The sequence below is a fragment of the Vulpes vulpes genome, chromosome 12, assembly GCF_048418805.1.
Source record: "Vulpes vulpes isolate BD-2025 chromosome 12, VulVul3, whole genome shotgun sequence".
NCBI lineage: Eukaryota > Metazoa > Chordata > Mammalia > Carnivora > Canidae > Vulpes > Vulpes vulpes.
The window spans coordinates 166,016,282-166,035,939 of record NC_132791.1 but is presented as its reverse complement, the minus strand read 5'-3'; the positions used below and the strand labels follow the sequence as shown (position 1 = coordinate 166,035,939).

At 62.5% G+C, this 19,658-nt stretch overlaps 1 protein-coding gene across 8 annotated transcripts in view; it reads right to left on the bottom strand.

Moving 5' to 3' along the window:
* Positions 1 to 19,658, bottom strand: part of PIEZO1 (piezo type mechanosensitive ion channel component 1 (Er blood group)) — a 64,418-nt gene that overhangs the window by 15,818 nt on the left and 28,942 nt on the right. For all 8 annotated transcript variants that reach the window (XM_072731358.1, XM_072731353.1, XM_072731352.1 and 5 more), the window contains exons 2-16: positions 11,670 to 11,765; positions 7,404 to 7,526; positions 6,568 to 6,610; positions 6,317 to 6,455; positions 3,983 to 4,151; positions 3,624 to 3,837; positions 3,347 to 3,518; positions 3,144 to 3,257; positions 2,970 to 3,063; positions 2,189 to 2,289; positions 1,533 to 1,793; positions 895 to 1,006; positions 632 to 810; positions 393 to 541; positions 124 to 306 (exon numbers count right to left, since the gene is read on the bottom strand). In XM_072731358.1, coding sequence (XP_072587459.1) covers positions 124 to 306; positions 393 to 541; positions 632 to 810; positions 895 to 1,006; positions 1,533 to 1,793; positions 2,189 to 2,289; positions 2,970 to 3,063; positions 3,144 to 3,257; positions 3,347 to 3,518; positions 3,624 to 3,837; positions 3,983 to 4,151; positions 6,317 to 6,455; positions 6,568 to 6,610; positions 7,404 to 7,526; positions 11,670 to 11,765 — 2,149 coding nt within the window. The remainder of the gene's footprint in view (positions 1 to 123; positions 307 to 392; positions 542 to 631; positions 811 to 894; positions 1,007 to 1,532; positions 1,794 to 2,188; positions 2,290 to 2,969; positions 3,064 to 3,143; positions 3,258 to 3,346; positions 3,519 to 3,623; positions 3,838 to 3,982; positions 4,152 to 6,316; positions 6,456 to 6,567; positions 6,611 to 7,403; positions 7,527 to 11,669; positions 11,766 to 19,658) is intronic.

Here is a 19,658-nt window from a genome sequence, read left to right as displayed (position 1 = left end):
TCCGTCCCTCCCTTCTCTGCCAGGGTGCCCTGCACTGGTGCAGAGAAGGGGCACTGTGCAGGCACCCCGGCACCCTGTAGGCCTAGACTGAGTGAAGGGGCCAGCTGCAGGGGGGGGACACACCTGTGGGCCCACCGTGGGGGGCAGGCACCAGGCGGGGGCACGTGCTCCAGGTCCGTGAGCTGCATGAACGGCCGGTGGAAATAGTGCAGCTGCAGGATGCAGGCCAGCAGGAAGAAGCCCGGGATCAGGATGCTGGAGAAAAGCTCCGACACGCTGAACTGCTCCAGGCCCAGGTCCCCCAGCCTGGCATGGGGGGCAGCCGTCAGACCAGCAGGCCATGGTGTGCACCCCATACCACCCCCACACCTGCCTGCCCACCCGTGACTCACTGTTCGTCAGTGAGGCCCGTCAGGTTGCGCCAGTACATGGGGAAGTCCTGGAACTGGAAAGTGTAGACGGCGATGAGCACCAGCATGGTATAGGCCACCACCAGCCACCAGAACACCTTGAGCAGCTTCCTCCACAGGCTGTAGTAGACCTGCCGAGACAGCACACATGAGGCCCAGCCCGGGGCAGCACCAGCAGCCCCCCATCATCCCCCAGCTCCGTCACCCCCCAGCCCTGGTACCTGGAAGAGGGTGAGGCAGAGCAGGAAAAGGAGCATGTACACGATCTTGTAGACGACGAGGCGGCCGGCGAAGCTGACCACAATGAACATGCCGGCACACACGTAGATCCAGTACTTGGCGTACAGGCCTGTGACCAGCTCCCCCAGGCTCTGCAGCAGCGTCCGTGCCCGTGTTGGCTCTGTGGGTCAAGTCAGAGAGGCAGCGGAGACATGGCTTTGGGGCCAAGCAGGAGGCGTTGTCCCCTGCCTGCCCCGGCCCTTACCTGTGTCAGCCACAGTGACCTCTGTCAGGGCAGCAGGTACCTTCCCCTTCTTCAGCAGCTTCTCCTTGACGAACTGGCGCAGCAGCAGCCAGAAGGTCAGGGTGTAGAGCAACTAGGATAGGGTAGGGGTGGCATCACCAGGAGCTGGGCATCCCAGCCCTCCAAGACACGGGCCCAGTGGGCGGCCCCTGACACCAGCCTCTGCAGAGGGCCAGGGCAACCCTGCCACACACATATACGTGCACACACACAGCTCACGTGGTGAGATGCAGCCCTGCAAACCCCCCAACATGACAGGCAGTGGCAACGATGGCCAGATACACTGACACTCTGGTGGACACCAGCTTCCACAGAGACACAAAGATCCACGGAGACACAGGGCCAGCCTGAGACACTAGTGGGACCCAGGTCAGGGACTCAGGGACAGTGCCCCTGGTGACACAAGGTTATCATTCACTCAACACACACACATGCAGCCACTGCTCTGGACTGGCTGGATGGTGCCCCATGGTGACAGCCAGTCATGGCCCTGCCCTCCTAGAGATCCCATTCCACTCAGGAGCTGGATAGTGAACACGTGGCACCATCATGCCCTGGCACACACTCACCAGCACCCTGGGGGAGGGGAGGACACTCACCATGGCGCCAAGGTCCAGGCAAGGGTAGCGGGTATGCTCCAGCCCCAGCTGACGCAGGCTGACGGGGCCCAGGGTGGTAGGCAGCTCGGGACGCAGGTCCATGGCCCACACATAGCGCAGGCCACACAGAGCCAGCCCGTAGAGCAGGATGAAGGGTGAGCAGAGCATGGCCATCTGATGGCGGCTGCGCACCGTCCAGATGAGGCAGGCCCAGAGCAGCAGCACGAAGGTCAGCCAACTATGGTAGGTGATGCTCCATACCTGGACAGCGAGGGCTGGTGGGCAGGGCTGCACGGCACACCTGGCCCTACACCTGGCCCTGCACCCACCCTGCTCCCCCCACCTGCCCAGGGACACAGAGCAAACACGCCTCCTGGGACCTCCTGGGACTGGAATGCTGTGGCACAGGATGCATGCTCACATAGGCACCCACCCACTACATATATGCAAACACACACACACACATACACACACACACTGTGCAGCAGTGAACCAGCCACTGCCTCACTCGGTCCAGCAAGACACAGCTCCCTTTCTGGCAATAAGCCACCAGGCTCTGCGAAACATGGGCCACCATCTGCCTCCCAGAATGTCCTGTGGGAGCTCGTAGGAAGGGCCCCCACTGAAGGGGCCTGCCCAGGCTGGCTGCTCCTTACCATCATGGCAATGAGGGCACACACGTAGCTCTGGTCCATAATGAGATGACCCAGACTGTGGAGGGGAGATGTCTCTTGAGGCTCAGCCAGCCTGGGGTGCACTGGAGGGTGGGGGACAGAGGTTACCAGGGAGCCAGACCCTAGTTGGGGTCATCAACAGTCCGGAGCTCTTCACCCACACCAAACTTTGCCCTAAAATTGGGATAGTGACCAGTGCGGTGGGTGAAGGGCATGCCAGCAGACAGCTCGCACTGGGCACTAAAGGCAGAAAATATTGTTCACCCTGGCAGGTCCTGGTACCACTCAACACCTTGGTTTCCAAGACCGTGAGGGGATAGGTGGAACAAGATGGCCCTAAACCCTTCCAGGCTCTGTGCACAGGCCAGTCCCCAGGGAGCCAGCGACATCATCTCCTGCTTCATGCAAAATGGAAATTGAGCCTTAAGGGAAAGATGAAAATGCCAAGAAAAATGCCCCGCTTTCCCTGTGGGGCCACTGTGGACACACATCTACCCTAAAGACAGCTGGCAGCCCTGGGCCATGGGGCCAGCCCAAGGGGGAGCTGTCCAGTCTTCTGGGAACTGGGAGGCCAAGGAAGAGGGGGTGGGAGACCCAGAGCCTCCAGCCAGGTCTCAGGTGGGCAGCTTGATCCCATGGCCAGTTCCAAGACAGCACAGCTGGAGCAGTTGGCAGGGCAAGACCACGCCGTGGCCACCAGGGGGCAGCACCAGCACACCTGCAGAAGGTGGTGTCCCTGGGCTCCAGGGCACAGGGCACTCACCTGGACGCTGCCGGACGGGGGTGTGGCCAGTCAGGTCATGCACCGTACAGCTATCGGTCTCCCAGTCAGACCCCACGGTTGTGGGCAGCATGTGCTGCAGAGGCAAGCCAAGACCTCGTGAGCCCAGCCACTGGGCAGGGACGCTCCAGCACCACAGTTCAGTCCCCATCTCACCTGGGCAGCCCCCTCCTCCTTGGTGGCTGCAGCTCTGGCCTGGTCCTGGAGCCACTGGTCCACCTGGGTCAGCTCTACCTCCTGCTCCTCGTCATTCCTGGCCACTTCCTTCCTCTGCAGAGACCAGAGCTGAGCTCAGCTCCCACCCCAACAAGGTGCCTGGAGGCGGAAGGCCAGCAGAGGGCGCTGCCCTGGATGCCCACCTGGTCCAAGGGCTGGCGAGTGCGGAGCTTCAGGAGTGAGGTCACCGTGTAGTAGAGAAGCAGCAAGATGCCGGGGCTCACGTAGATGGGCCAGTCGTGGCTGGTACTGAAGACCAGCACGTTGGGGCTGGAGCAGTTGCCGTGGGTCACCAAGGCCTTGAGACCAAACACCCTGCCCAAAGAAGGAGAGCCACTGACCACTGGCCAGGGAGGAGCCAGGACCAGGTAGCCAGGCCCAGCGAGGGGAAGGGGCAGCGCCCATGCAGGTGAGCCTCACCTGGCCCAGATGCCAGCAGGAGGGAGCACGGTCTGGGCAAAGGGCGTCTGGTAGCAGTAGATGCAGAGGAGATGGCCGGCACCGAAGCAGCCCACTGTGACGCAGAGCGTGCTGAAGCCCAGGAGGCTGATGGGAAAGTGGCACGCCCACCAGGTGCAGATGGCCAGGAAGACTAGGAAGTAGACACTGGAGAAGGCAGAGGGGTGGGCGATGCCTGCGGACCAGGCAGAGGCAGCAGGTCACACTGGGCTGGGCCAGGTGACCACGGTCTCAGTGGCCAGTGGGGAGCTCAGCAGGCTGCTGGGACCTTTCCCACGTGGTGGTCGGTGCTGGGGTCCCTGTTCCTTGCCCGAGCCTACCTGCCAATGCAAGCAGCACAATAGCCAGGGTCCTTCCCGCGGCCACCAACAGCCAGTGGGCTGTGATCTGGAACCGGGTAGCCAACCGTGACCTCCGCGTGGGGGCCTGCACGGGGGCTCCCTGGAGCCCCACAGGGGAGCCGGTGTCCACTTCCCCATCATCATCGTCCTGCCAAGGTCACGAGGAGGGGCAAAGGTCAGGTCCATGGCCCTCAGGCTGCTCAGGGAGGGAGGGCAGAGTTGCTGGCTGACGTGGACCGTGCCACTCTGTGTCCCCAGAGGTCTGCCACCAACTACCCTCAAGTTCAAGTCCCACAGGCCTAACTGGAGGCCGCCTGCCCCAACCCCAAGATATGCTCCTGCCAGGCCCCGCTACCCATGATGACAAGCCCAGCAGGCTGGCCTCACACTATTCCAGAGCTCCACCAATGCCTCCTCCCTAGACCAGGGCCCAAGGACAGGCTGGGCCCCACAGATTCCTGGACACACCCTGGAAGCCCATGGCTCTGAGAGCCCAGAATACACATTTTTAGGAAAAAGCGCAGGCATACGCGGCATCCCTGCACTTGACGGTTTATGGAACACCTTTACATCCACGGTCCTTGGCCCGGGGCTAAAGTGGCACTCTCCTCTTACACAGAAGATCGGGGTGCAGGGGGGACCCTGAGTCCACCCAGGGTCACCCTGCTCCCTCTGCTGCCTGTGGGGCACCTGGATGGGGCAATGGGCAGGCGGCCTGCCCGGCCTCATGAAGTCAGAGCCTCCCTCCTTGGCCCTAATTCAAGATTTCCCAGGACAAAGTTGTTTCTCAGGCGCCCAGCACCCCCAACCTCCGTGTTCCTGCCTGTAAAACAGGCACCATGCCCGTGCCCTTCCCAGAGGGTGGCACTTGGCGTCCAGGCTAAGAGCACAGGAGCCAGATGGCCTGCTCACATCTCAGCTGTGCAGCCCTGGGCAAGTCCCCTAACCTCTCTGTTTCCCCTCTGTCACACGGGGTAGGGACCAGACAGATCCTGCCCTCACAGAGCCTGGGGGGTGGTGAGGCCACAGAAAGGAGTCCTAGAGCAGAGTGGGCAAGGAGAGAAAGAGGGGGTAGGCCAGCCAGGGCGTGGGGGAAACATTCACTGGAAGGCACAGCAGCCAGGCCTGAGCTCACCCCCGCCCACAGCTGGCCGTGGCCCTGGGAAAGCGTCTGGGCGCCTGTGGAAAGTCAGTGTCCAAGGGAAGAGCAGAGACAGCTGCTAAGTGGGAAGACAGGTGCTGGGGGCCGCCAGCGGCATCCAGCCAGCCAGTCCCAGCTCCAGCCCCAGCTCAGCGGGTCCCTTGGGTCCCCACAGGGGCCTCGGGAGGAGCTTCTTCTGTCCTTCCCCCCACTCCATGGCCTGCTAGACCCCTCAGAGCTCGCCGTGCATGTGTGTGATGTGACCAGGATGTGTGTGCCCAACAGCGCACACCCTGTCCCACTGGCTGGCATCGTGTGTCCATGCAAGAAGTTCTGGGCTTTAAAATGCGCGCCTGTGAAGTCCCGCCCACCCGCCCTGCCTCTCGCCCTGGGGTCATCCACACCAGCCACCCCTGGTCAGCACAACAGTGCAGGCTCTCATTTGCCACTGAGGACAGTGAGACGAAGGTCATGACCTATCCGAGTCGCAGGGCAGACCAGAGCCCAGCCTCCAGTGGCTCCAGTGCCGCCCTGTGCTGTGAGGCTGATGGGCAGCATGGAGAAGCCAGCCCTCTCCTGTCCTACCCCAGATTTCAGGATCAAGTCCAGCCCCTTCCCGGCAGAGCCATTCCGGGAAGCCCTGGCTCTGCTAACAAGGAAAGCAGAGCAGCCCTGACTCCCTGGTACCCATACGCCCGAGGGCAGGCAGCAGGGTGGTCCCAGCCCTGGCTCAACTCCCCCAGGTGCCTGGAAAAGCAACTTGAGCTCAAGGCTCCCGTCTCCCCCTCTGAAAGTGGAGTGTCAGCCTTGCCCTGTGGGATGGGGATGGGGACAGGTAGAGAGCAGGCTGGAGGGTGGACCCTGGTAGCCAGCAGGTTATCCTTGTGCCCGGGCACGGTTGACTCCCTACCACCCTGTGGCCTTGAAGATCTCCTCCGGGAGCAGGTTCTGATGGTACACGCACGTCTTGGGGCCCCCACAGGCCCCCGAGATACAGTGCTGCTAAGGACCAGGTCTTACAGGCACACATGCTACCCTGCTCGGGGTGGCTCCGCATCCACTTCTCTCACCTCTGATGTCTAATGACCAGCACCTACTGACAGGGCTGGGGCAGAGCTCAGAAACACCCCTCCCGCCAGCACACACATGCACCGCCTGCCTGTGGCCCTCACCAGCTCCTGGGCACGCTGGCTCCGTGGGGATTCCTGTGTGAGGCGCCCGCAGAGGCCGAGGCACACAGCGCAGACCACCAGGACACCAAGGTCGGGGGCCACCAGCCGGACAGCAGTGGGGATGTCCTTCAGGTCCAGCCTGTGAACGGCAGGAAGGGGCTTTGGTTGGTCCAGGGCAGGCTCCATGAGGCGCACTTACAGAACGAGGGGACCCCGGGTGCCATTAGTGGGGAGATGTGGAGTGTGCTCACCTTGTGACCCCAATGTGCCGAGAGAGGGTCTCCCAGGGGCCACCTGTGGAGAGAGGCAGAGGGATCGGGTCAGGCCGCAAGCACCCAACAACCCTACTCCCTGCCCCCAAGAGGACCTTGGGAGCCCCATGGTCACAGAACATGGCTGGTCTCGGGGATGCTTGCAGAATGCTGCCTTTACTCCCAGGGAAACCGAGGCCCAGCCAGGGTGAGTCAGGAGGACTGGCCCACACCTGGCACAAGGACTTGCGACCAGGAGCTGAGGCCAGCCACTCATCAGGGCCCGGCCCGGGGGTTGGTGGGGGCTGACTTCTTTCCATGCCTCAGTTTCTAAACTGTAGTATGGACACAACCACCATAGAACAAAAACAGGGACCCAAGCAGGCTGAGGGAATAGTGCCAGTCAGAACCTAGGCTGTGTAGGGACTGGGTGCCCAGGGCTCCCTCATCTGGACTCCTAGGGTGCTAATGTCAATCCTGTGGGCACCAGCTCACACTGTCCGTAGCACTGTCCGAAGCACTGTCCGTAGAATGAAGGGCACCGGGCAGCGGAGTGCACAGGGCATGGAAGGCCACCGGTGTCCCAGCCACCCCAAATGCTGGATTCTGGGGTGGGGAACTAGCGCTGTGCCATGCCCGGCCTGACCCTGGGCCCGAGCATCACCTGCATGTCACCTAGGCCATGTGGGCTGAACACACACTGTGGATGGGCCCTTGGGCCCGTATTAGGCAAAGCCTAGGTGAGGCAGGGTGGCCTTCCCTAGGGCTGCAGCACCCCCACCTCCCCTGGCTAGCTCAGGAAGGCCACTAGCTCTCCCAGGCCCGTGGAAACTCACAGCTGGGCTCCAGAAGCTGGTACAGGTGGGGCACAGTGTGCAGGCATATCTGGAAGGTCAGGTGAGCTGCCAGGAAGATGAGGCTGAAAACCAGCAGGGCCCGGAGCAGGCGACCAGTGTGGCCTGTGGGCAGAGAGGGCAGGGGTGAGGCTGGCACAGGGCCCTTGTTTCACCCATCCTGGGGGACTCCCACCCAAGTCCCACCTATGCAGGGAGAAACTGAGTCAGGAGCCAGGCCCAGGGAACCCCAAGCACAGGCAGGACCCTGTGTCTTGCCCCTGGCAGGGAGGCTATGGCTGCAGGGAGGGGTCTGCATCTCACCTCTGCTCTGAGAGGGTAGGCAGCTTGCACTCCTTGCCAGCTGAGCCCCTCACCCCCCGTCTGAGCTGTGAATCCCGGCTTCCTCCCCTAGTGCCTTCCAGCAGGAGCCCCAGAGTCTTAGTGCAGCCCACAGACCTGCCACCAAGGACTCGAGGAGCAGCACAGCCTCTCCTGATGCCTGGGGCATGGGGTCAGAGGTGTCACGCTTTCTCCTGCTCGTGTGTGAGCACCCACCGGAAAAGCTGCCCCAACTGGGATGCTGGGCCCAGACGGGGCATAGGGCGCTCAAGGGCAGCCCAGGCAGGACTTGGACAGCTCACGGATACTCATTGCTATGTCCGTCCCAGCCTTCGACCCTCGGAGGCAGGGGTAAGTGAAGGGAGAGCAGGGTGGGGCCAGTGGAGCACTGGAAGGACAGATGGAAAATGAACGGAACGTCTGGCCCTCAGCCTGGGCTGGGCCAATGCTGCTTGGAGCACCAGGCCAAGAGCAGGGAGTGGCCAAGGGCCTCCCATAGGGGGAGGAGCCAGGCTACCTGTGGGGACAGAGCCTCCAGGACAGGAGCCTACAGAGCCCCCCTCGGCTAGGCAGACTCCCCTCTGCCCTGCTCACCTACGCAGCCCCGCCCCTGCAGACTCACCAGAGGCACCCCTGCCCACCCCCTCGCACTCACTCTGCTCTGGAGCCACAGACACCTGGGGTCAGCCTCAGAGTACTACTAAGTGCCAGCCACTAGGCTCCTCATACCTGTGGGTTAGGGGGAAGCGCCAGGCTCAAGACCCCTCAGCAGGGGTTGCCCCAGCTGGCTCACATCTGACTGTCTTCCTGTCCAGCACCTCTCAGGCATCACCTGGCAAAGTGTCAGACATCACACCTTCCCCTACCAAGCTCACTTCTCGGGAGGCCTGACTACAGGCCGCCACCAAGCTAAAGGTGCTGGAGCACTGGCTTTGTGACTTTAACTCCCTGCCAGGTGGGGGCTGGATGAATACCATTTGGGAGAGGCAGGGAGGCTCAAGGGGATCTGTGCGTGAGCAGCAGGGGCAGGAGGTCCGGCCTGACTCATCCTGCTGACCCCACTCACCAAAGCTGGGTGCTCTCCCCAGCACCACACCTGAGCTTAGGTGCCATCTCAGGGAGGCAGGCCAACACCCTGGAGAGTCACATGCATGGCAGGAACAGGCGGCCCAGAGGGCAGGGCTGTGGGAGGTCGGAGCGCAAGGCTGGAGCAGGCAGGGTAGGGGGCGCTGAGCGGGGGGCAGGTGCTGGGTGCGCCCTGTCCTCGGGACCTCGAGGCCTGTGCACACCTTGGAAGTGTGGGTGCAGGTTCGCAGGAAGATGGGAAGTAGGCTGCCAGGCTGTGGACCTCAGGGGCAGAGGACCCGGCTGGCTCTTCCCAGAGTGCATCTGCAGGAACCACCTGACCCAGAGTGGGAATCCTGGGTTTGAGCCCCACAAAACCGCTGGCAGTGCCCTCGGCAGGGACCCCTCCTCCCAGCCTCAGCTCATGGACCACTACACTTCCAGCTCTGGGTCTTCCCACACTGCCCCTTCCCCATCTGCCCAGCCAGCGAGCAGCCTTCCTGGAAGGCCTGTCCCCGAAGGCCTGTCTGGGGCAGCCCAGGCATGACACCCCAGCTGGCTGTTGGCAGACCCCATCTTCTTGACAGGGTCCTGGCTCCTGGGGTGCGCATGGGGTTCCGGGAAGTGCTCTGAGAAGCCTGTAGTCCCACCAAGGCAGCTAAAGGCATGGGGTAGGCAGGACAGGGCAGGGGGCACAGCACAAGCCTGAGCCACAGGCCCTCGGAAGGGGGCTCTGCCCACAGGCCTGTGATCGGAGGATGCCTATGTCTGGAGGATGACCACAGTCACACCTGGGGGGCTCACAGCCCCCCTCCAACACACCAGGTATCCTTATGGTGCCCAGACACTACGGGGAGAGCTAACCTGCTGACAGCACGGTGAGGGGTCAGGGGGGCAGAGGGGAGGAGGGTGAGGGAGGAGGGTTGTTTTAAGGCGGGGACAGGGTCTAAAGTCTCTAAGTGTTGAGCAGGTGGCTGGCACAGACCCCTGCAGATGTGCCTGCAGCCTCTGCTGCACCCCTGCCCCGCCCTGCCCCTCCCCTGCCCTGCCCCCAGGGGCTCTGCAGATGACAGGGCTGGAGTCGCCCAGAGGGGACCCACGCCTCCTCCTTGGGCTCAGGCAGCTGCATTCCCAGCTGACGCCCACATGGAGACCGGGCCAGGGGTCACCACCCTCAGGGCCCAGGCGGCATCAGACCTTCCACCAGAAGCCTCCGCAAGCATCCTACACTGAGGCTGGGCTCCAGGCACCGGCAGGCCTCCCATTTTCCCCTTTCCCACCCAGAAAAACCAGGCAGCTGCCCCCATTCCCGAAGGGCCTCTGAGGGTAGGCAGATGGACAGAGGTCAGGCAGGGAAGTCCTCCCAGGGCCCCGTAAGTTCTCCCCACCTGGCCCCTCCCACTCTGGCTAACTGGCCCCCTACTGTCCATGAAGGCTCTGGAGAGAGGTGGGAGGGGAGGGCCCTGTGCCAGGCGAGCCTGTGGCCTGAGCTGGCCTGGCGCCCCCAGCAGCTCCCAGCTCTCCCCCTACACTGCCCCCCACCCCAGAAGCCCTCACTGCCCTTTGCTCCCAGAATTCCACCTGCACTGCAAGCCCAGTGCCCCAGCAAGGAGGGAGCCCAATGGGGGCCAGAGCCAGAGGGATCAAGTGACACTGGACTGGCCAGTGCCATCAAGGATAATGTGGGGTGGGACGGGGCGTGGGTGCCTCTAGAAGCCAGGAAAGATGGGGAAACAGATCTTCCCCTGGAGACTCCAGGAGGAAGCAGCCCTGGGACGCTGGGAGTCTAGCCCACGACCGTGCTAGTCTTGTGGCCTCCAGACCAAGCGAGTGATGGGGTGAGCTGCAGATGCCCCCAAGGGCCCCAAACCAGCCAGCTGCACCCAGAACCTCGGAAAGCAGTGCCTACGGGCTGGTCCCCCTTAATGGGCCCTCCACTGTCACGGCCAGCCTGGTCCTTGGCCCAGCTGGGCAACTGTTTCACTCATCTCTGCCAAACACTGGGGCACATGCTGCTGACAGCTGCCTTCTTCCAGGGACCCCTGTTTGAGCTTCAGAACCCCTCTTCCCCTTTGACACTGAGGGGACCTTCCCACCTGTGGCAGGCAGAGCAGCCTTGGGGACAGGTTTCCTGAAAAGCTGGGAAAATGGATGCTGAAGCATAGGGTGAGTGGGCAGCAGGAGCCCAGGGGGAGGGGGTCCTTTCAGAAACTCTGGACCCCATCTGCCCCCCTAGCACCTGGCTGCAGGTCTGCACTGTTCACAGCGGGCCTGCCTGAGCCACAAGGCAGGGAGCAGGGCGTCCGTCACAGCCCTGTTCCCAACTGCATGGGCTCCTGAGATGCGCCTCTCTGCTCTCAGCCTCCCCCTTGGTGGCTCCATGCCCTGAGCCCACATCTAGAGCCCCCAAGGTGCAGCCACTCATGGGCTGCCCCACACGTGCATCTGGCATGCATGGGAGAACGAGACAGTGCCCACCCTCCAGGAGCTCAGGATCCACGTGGAGACCTGGCGCTCCCAGCTACCCCAACTACAAGGTGAAGCCCCACAGAGCACAGGCAAACACGGAGGAGCCTCACCAGGCAGGGGGTGGGAACGGGCGAGGGAGCCCGCAGGAAGAGGGGCAGGAAGAGGGGCGTGCCCGGGAAGCCCAGGGGCGGATCCATCCGATGCCCCCATGACGCAGTCAGAGAGGAAGTGCTGAAGTCAGCCCGGGTCGGCAAGGGAAAATGAAACTTGGGACCACCCATCCTTCACCCCAGCTGCTAAACTCCCCGGGGCTCCTGCGGAGTGTGCATGTGGACCAGGAGCTCCGAGGCCCCCAGCACCCTTCCAGGCAGGAGCCAGTGCCCAAGCCCTTACCTGGGAAGCCGCGCCGACAGGGGCCTGGGAACCAGGGCAGCAGCAGCAGGAAGAGCAGATAGACCAGAGAGAGCGCGTTATAGCGGAACAGGCAGGCTGCAGGGGAGGAGAGGGCAGTTAGCATGGCCACCCCCATGGGGTGGGGGGGCTGGGGCTGTGCCCAGACACTGCCTCCGGCTCACCCCCAACACCGCCCCCAAAACCACCCCGACATCACCCCCAAAACCACCCCAACATCACCCCAAAATACCACCCCAACATCACCCCCAAAACCACCCCAACATCACCCCCAAAACCACCCCACATCACCCCCAAACATCACCCCCAAATACCACCCTAACATCACCCCCAAATACCACCCCCGGACATTACTTCCCAACACCACCCCCAAACACCATCCCCAACACCGCCCCCAAAACCACCCGAACATCACCCCCAAATACCACCCCAGCATTACCCCCAATACCACCCCATCACCCCCAAACACCACCCCGACATCACCCCGAAATACCACCTCAACATCACCACCAAATACCACCCCCAAACATTGCCCCCCAAATACCACCCCAATACCACCCCCAACACTGCCCCCCAAACACCACCCCTATAATTACCCCCAAACACCACCCTCAATCTCACCTCCAACACCACCCCATCAACCCCCAAACACCACCCCCAGATATCAATCCTCAAATGTCACACCACCCCCAAATATTACCCCAGACATCACCCCCAACATTGCCCCAAAAAGACCCCCAGACATCACCCAACACTGCCCCCCAAACACCACCCCAACATCACCCCAAATAGCACACCCAAACCACCCCAGACATCACCCAACACTGCCCCCCAAACACCACCCCAACATCACACCCAAATACCACCCCCAGACATCACCCCTCAACACTGCCCCACAATACCACACCTAATATCACCCCTAAATATCACCACCAAATGTCCCCTGGTACTGTCCCCCAAATCACCTTGGCCACTGCCCCAGACGTGTCCTGCCTAGATGCTGTGCTTGTTACCACGCAAGGCTCCCTGCCTCCCTGCACGTGTGAGCAAGCCCTCTAAACATGAGACCTGTCACCTACCACTCAGGACTCACACACTGTTGTACTCTGTGTAGACAAGGCCCCTGTCACCTGTCACTCAGAGCACGTACACAGTCACATCACGTCCTTCTGCAACTCGTCCCACTGGCCAACATCACGTAATGCGACTTCTCCACGCGCACAAGCACACACGCACACACACGCACACACGCACAGGGCCTCGTCCCATCCGCCCGTGTCTCGGGCACACACCACGTGGGGTCCGCCCTGCGGGGCCCCCATGGCCAGTGACCACGTGTTCCTTTCTTACGATGTATGGTTTCAGGGGCGCCTGGGCGGCTCAGGTCGTGACCTCGGGGTCCGGGGATGGAGCCCCTGCACTAGGCTTGGCGCTCAGCGGGGAGTCGCTTGGCTGCTGAGCAGAGCAGGGGAGGGGGACGCCCGCGACCGTTCCTGCCTCGCTCTCAACCGGGGCCATGGCTTCCCCCAGCACGGCGGGCACCCCGTGGACCGGGTGCAGCAGGGAGGCTGGGGGCCTGGGGCTCATGGGGGAATCGGGGGTGGTCGGGGGGTGCCGGGGGAGATGTCCTGATGGGGGGGCCCTCTCAGCCTTTCCTGGGGTACCAGAGAGGAGGCTGGGCCAGAGAGACAGTGTGTGCTGCCCTGAGTGGCCGCCCGCCAGGGCCTCCTCTGCCCCCTGCTCCTCTGTCACCCCCAGGAGCAAGCAGGCCCAGGCTGACCCAAGAGGACAGAACAGACGGCTAAGGGCACCGGTGCCTCCCACAGATCTGTCCCCCTCCTGGACGTCCCCCTAAGCAGAGGGACCCTGCTGTCCTCACTGCTGCCCAGGACCGCCGCCCCGCCTCAGATTCCCAGGCGTGAACTGTGACCCAGCAAGGCCGCAGACGTTCAGGTGGTGGCCGTGCTGACAGAGCCCAAACCAACCAACCTGGGCCAGGGATGGGGGCAGGGGGTGATGCCAAAAACAAGCCAGCGGCCGGACTGCCATCCCAGGGCTAGGAGCGAGCTAGGAGAACAGTGCCTCCAGCGAGCCCAGGGATGCCACTGCCCCGGCCTTCCAAGCACGGGGTCCCCTTGTGGGGTCACCAGGCCCGCATTGTCCCAGCGGCCACTAGCTGCCCCTCGCTGGCCAGTGGGGAGATGGGAGGGGGGTAACCTTCCTCCCTCCGCAGGGCATCCCTTCTGTGCCAGAAGGAAAGCCCAGTTCTCCCAGCCCCGTGCTGTTTTTTTTTTTTTAAGATTTTATTTATTCATGAGAGACACACACACACACACACACACAGAGAGAGAGAGAGAGAGAGAAAGGGAGGCAGAGACACAGGCAGAGGGAGAAGCAGGCTCCCTGCAGGGAGCCCGATGTGTGACTCGATCCTGGAACCTTGGGATCACGCCCAGAGCCAAAGGCAGGTGCTCAACCACTAAGCCACCCAGGCGTTCCCCCTCCCCCTTGCTGTTTAGACAGGCCTCTGCTGGACTCTTATCCTCCCACCCCGGAGGCCAGGACAATGGAGGGGCTTCTGCTCCCACAGAACCTAGGCCACTGAGACCCCTGAACCCCACCAATACCCCAGCCCACACCACAGGTCACCAGCAGGGCCAGGGGGCCGTGCCGACCTCGGCCTGTCCTCCATCCTGGCTTTGTCCTGGGGCCCGAGGCCCTCACCCAGATCAGGAGCTTGGGTGTGGCAGGGAGGCTAAGAGGAGGGGACAACAGGAGGACCTGTGTGGGCAGCATGCCCCAGGCCTCGGTGTCCGCATCTGTACATTGGGGTTCACACAACCACCTGTCCAGAGGGTGAACTCAGACCAGATGGGCAGCCAGGGCGGGGACAGGAGGCTCCAGGGCCCTCCCACCAACCCTGACTGGGCCCCTCCTATCATTCCCACGAGGAGGCCCAGGCTGGCACTCCAGCTCACCCTGCAGCCTTCCCTCCCAGCCCGGGCGCCGCCCCTGACGCAAGGGTGCCTCCTCCTTCCATTACACACACTGGCCACAGCAACCGGCTCAACCAGAAATATGAAGTTTCGCAGCAATTGCGCATTTTCACTTAAAAAAAAAAACGTTCATCTGATCTGGCCCAAGAGGCAGGAGGGAAAACCATTTACGGCAAAGATTCTCAAGCTCCTGTGTCCCAGGGCCGCGCTTCCCAGCCCCTGGGATCTGCCTCGCCCCGCCACAGCGCCAGCCCCAGAGAGGGGGGCACCCCCCTTCCTACCAGCCAGGTCCGTCCACCCATCCTCCACTCACCTACACAGGCAACCTTCTCCTGAGGCCCTGTTCACAGGCCCTGCCCCAAGGCACTCACTCTCCGAACTGCCAGGGCTGCCTGATACTCAGGGAGCACCTGGGGGCCAGGAGGGAGCAACCCCGCTGGCCAGGAGGGCATCTGCTGTGCAGCCCCAGGGAGGCTCCTGGAGGCAGAAGCACAGCTTGGAGGGCAGAACAGGATGGTGCCTTCACAATCCCTGGGCCTGGCTAATGAGCAGACCCCGAGGCTGGGATGGGGAAGACTGACGGGAGTGCTTCGGTTTGGGAAGACGGAAAGTTCTGGGATTGGTTGCACAATACTGAAAACACATTTAATGCCACTGAACTGCATGCTTGAAAGTGATTAAGATGGGGCACCTGGGGGGCTCCGTCAGTGAAGCATCTGCCTGTGGCTCAGGTCATGATCTCAGGGTCCTGGGATCGAGCCCCATGTTGGGCTCTCTGCTCCATGTGGAGCCTGCTTCTCCCTCATGCACGCTCACTCTCTCTCAAATAAGTAAAATCTTTTTATGGTCAAAATGATCAATTTCATGTTGTGTGCCTTTTTCTTGTTTTTTGTTTTCATTTTTAAGTGATCTCTACACCCAACATGGGGCCTGAACTCACAACCCTGAGATCAAGAGTCATGTGCTTGGGGTGATCAGCTGGCTCAATGGGAAGCGTGTGAGACTCTTGATCTCAAGGTCATGAGTTCAGGTGCCACACTGGGTATAGAGATGACTTTAAAATAAAATTTAAAAATAAACAAATTGCATGGCCTACTGACTGAGCCAATCAGGAGTCCCATGTTCTGTATCTTTTACCAAAATAAAAGCATAGACAAACATCTCCCGCATTCAGTAAGGGATGTCAGGAACCAGAGCCCACGGAGCAGGGGCCAGAGCACGGTCTGCTGCTGCCTATGGAGCCGAACAGTCCCCGGCCTCTCCCCACACCCAGGCTGAGCAGGAAGGAAAGAATCTCTGAGAGGCTTATCTGCCCAAAGCAGGAAATTGGAGATGAAGAATCAGGAAGAGCAGGGTCAGAGGGCCAGCTGGGCAGGTGGGGGGGGGGGTACCAGGTGACCCCCCCCCGCCCCCCACCCCTTCACTTCTCTGTTGTTCACTTGGGCTCCCAACACATGTGACTGGCCCGGTGGAAGGCATGGTCTGGGCTTGGTGGATGGGGACACAGCAAGAAGGGGAGGGAGAGGCCGTGTGTGCCCTAGGAGGTGGCGTCTCCACCTTTCGGAGGTACCCTGGGATGTCTCGGGGGGCAGGCCACCAGTGCCACTGGAGCACACCAGCTCGTGTGGAGACGGTCCATGTGAAGGGCCAGCCCGGCTGCCACCCCTCACTCCTCTTCTGCCATCAGGCTGGCACCAGGCAGGTGGGTGGCACTCGGACAGCACTGGACACCGGCCCCAGGGACGTGAGTGAGGGACGGTGGCCCGCTGGCTCCCAGCTCCAGCAGGGCAGCTAGGGTAACAGAAGGGGCTCAGGTCCCATTCCCAGCCAGCCGCCCTCCCCAATGTCAGGGACCGGGGACAGGGCAGGAGGCTGGCCAGCAAGGGAGCAGAGGCAAACAGGCCGCAGGAGCGGAACCAGGCCACTGCTCACAATCCCCCTCAGTTCAGATGAGGATGGGGAGGGTCCCAGAGAGGAAAGGCCTCTGCAGGGTACAGCCGGACTCAGGTCCACAGGCAGGGCTCCGGGAGTGCTCCACCCAGCCATCGAGGCTGCCGGGCTCAGTGCGCCTGTGGCTGCAGAGGCGGCCCAGGGTATCAGAGCACGCTGCCTGGAAGAGGCGGCATGTCCTTGGGCCTTGCAGACAACTCAGACTGGGGCAAGGCCAGAGAAAGTCTTGGTGAGCCCCAGGCTAATGCAGAGAAGGAAGAAACTCAGCTGGAGGGGACCTGGCCTGCCCTGCCCAGTCAGCCCCCACCTCCCCACCCAGGCTGCCCAGGCTGGCCTGTGACCTCATGGGGGAAATATGCCTCTTCCCGAGCCAGGAACAATAGGTTGGGGGTGGGGGGGGAGCTAGCCTGGCTGGGCAGGAAAGGGCTCCCTCCTGCCTGGCCCCTCACGCGCCCCCCCCCCCACCCCCGCCAGCACATGCTTAACCCTTTACAGACCCTCCCACAGCAGGCCAGAGCCCACACGGCCACCTCCAGCAAGCAGTCCCTGGATCCCCCCTCACCCCCCCATCCCTCAGGTGACAGAACTGGGGGCTCAGCTGCAGCCAGGTCAGGAAGGGAAGGCAGGGACACCATAGTGCTCAGCTGGGACATTCCATGCACAGGGCAGGACCCCACGGCCCCCCCCCCACGGGGGGACCCGAGGGACCCCGCATCAGCACAGGGTTCCTGGGACGGGTCCCCTGCAGCCGGCCTGGGTGTCAGGTGGGTCTCGACCTTTGCCACCACCTCCCTCCTGCAGAAGTGCAGCTGAGCCTGTTTCCCAGTCTGTAAAGCAGGATGAACAAAGCACCCGCAGCATGAAAGGTCATAGGGGTGAGGTGTGACCACTTCACATGCCAACAGGGGCTTCGATGACCCCGAGGTGGGCATCTCAGTACCACCCGCAGGGGGGCTCCAGGAAACAAACACTGCTGGCAGGACCCACAGGCCGGCGCTGCACGCCGAGCGGAAGCAGTGTGGAAAGGCAGAGGTCAGCGTGGACTTAGTGACCTCAGGGGCTCACGGGGCCTCCGGCTGCCGGGGGACAGAAGCTCTGATGTCACGCCAGGGCCCGTGTCAGCACGAGAAGCTGAAAGGACAGTGTCTCTAGGAGAGGCCAGGAGGCCTGGATGAGGGCCACCACCCATGGCCTACAGGAGAGCCTACAGGAGGGACATGGGGCAGAGAGGGTTGTTCCAGGGCTAGCAGGTCTGTGGGGGCAGCTACGGGTGGGCGGGGCCACACCAGGGCCTGGGCAGAGCTGCCCATCCTTCCAGCAGGTCCCTCTCAGGGGTGCCAGGACCTCAGAGAGCGAGGCACTTCCCCTTCTTCCCGCCACCCTCTTGCAGGGGTGAGGCCCTGAGGACGGGGCCTGGGCCACTCGGTCACAGCAAGATGGGCCGAGGCTGCAGGCTGGGTGGTCTGGAAGCAGGTGTACAACATAGCAGCAAACGTCTTCACCCTCCTCTGGGCTTCGGGCTCCCAACCTGTGAAACTGGGGAGCCAAGGGGCCGGAGTCTGAAATCTGGTGGCTCTGCAGGTGACTCTGTGTGCCTGTTTCCTCCACTGGTGGGGGGACCCCAACTGTGCACCCTCCGGGTCCCCTGCCAGAGAACAGCGCCCAGCTCAAGGCAGGAGAGGATGAACGCAGGCCTACCCTCAGGCACCCCAACACCACACCCACATCGCCCCCGCCACCTGTGCACAGGATTCCTCTTGTGTAAACCAAAACAGAAACAGGATTCATGCGTGTCAATGCACATACAATCCCGGATGGGACTTTACCCAGTGGCAGTTGGTGTTCCCCTGAGTAGAGGGTCCTTTTCTCATCATGTGTCCTGGGTGGTTAACAAGTGAACAGGCCCTAGAGATGAAAGACTGGGAGGGACACAGCACAGAAGGCGTCAGACGTGTGGCTCGGGCATTCCTGCTACACAGCGGCCACGGGCTGGTGGGGGCACGACTCATCCGAGTCCCCAAGGCACCGTGGCAGCGGCAAGAGTAGACTTACCCTCTCCTGCCCCGGACAGGTACCTCTCAGGCCTGCCTTCTGCCACCAGCCTGGCAAAGCCCTGGGGAGGCCAGGTGGGGCCCAGGGACTGTGGGTCAGGGTCCCAGGTGACCACTGCCTAGCCAGGGGCTGCAGCAGTGGGGAGCAGTCTCGATCCGAGCCCCAAGGCTCCCACCCCCGCCCACCGTGGGTCCGGGGTGCTGCTCACTCGGCCTTACTTGGCTTGCAGGAGAAACCCGTAAACACTTCCCTACTAGTTTCTGCCAGAGGGCGGGGGGTGGGGACAGACGTGGCACAGGGGCTGGGCTGTCCCTTGCCCTATCCTAGTGCTGCCCTCGAGACAGGGCCTCCTGGCCCCTACAGCACTCGGGTGGCCACACCTGCCCTGCTTCCCTATAAACCCTGAAGCCAGGCCCTGACCCAGAAGGACCAGAGGTTTGGATCTATCCCACCTTTCTGAAAGAGGAAGATGGGGAGGTCGGCCTGGGAGGGAGCTGGCCTGACCAGAGTCCCCCTTCCCCTCTGGGGACAGGACCGTGGTCATGGAAGGCAAGTATAGGCTGGCACCCATGGAGCACGAGCCAAAGGCAGCGGGGGAAAGGGAACCCAAGGGGCTCCCCCACCTCACTGGCCACCCAAGCAAGGCCCACAGGCCCTGCAGGAACCCCCGGCACCTGCACCTGCATGCTCCACTCACACATTCCCACCGCCTGCACCTCTCCCCCATGAAACACTCCCTGCACCCCAGGGCGCCATGCCCCTGCCACCCTCCACCCAGGAAGCCAACCTCAGTGAGGGGCCCACTCTGCTGTCCCTGGGTGGCTCCACTATGGCGCCACTCAGGCCCAGAAAAGGGGGTGCCTGCAGGCTGGCCTCAGGGATACAGAGCACCAGCTGCGACCAGTTTACAAAGCTCTAAGACCCAGGAGGCCTTCCGAGGGTCCTTCCCTGTCCCGAGATGGGAGCTGGCCTG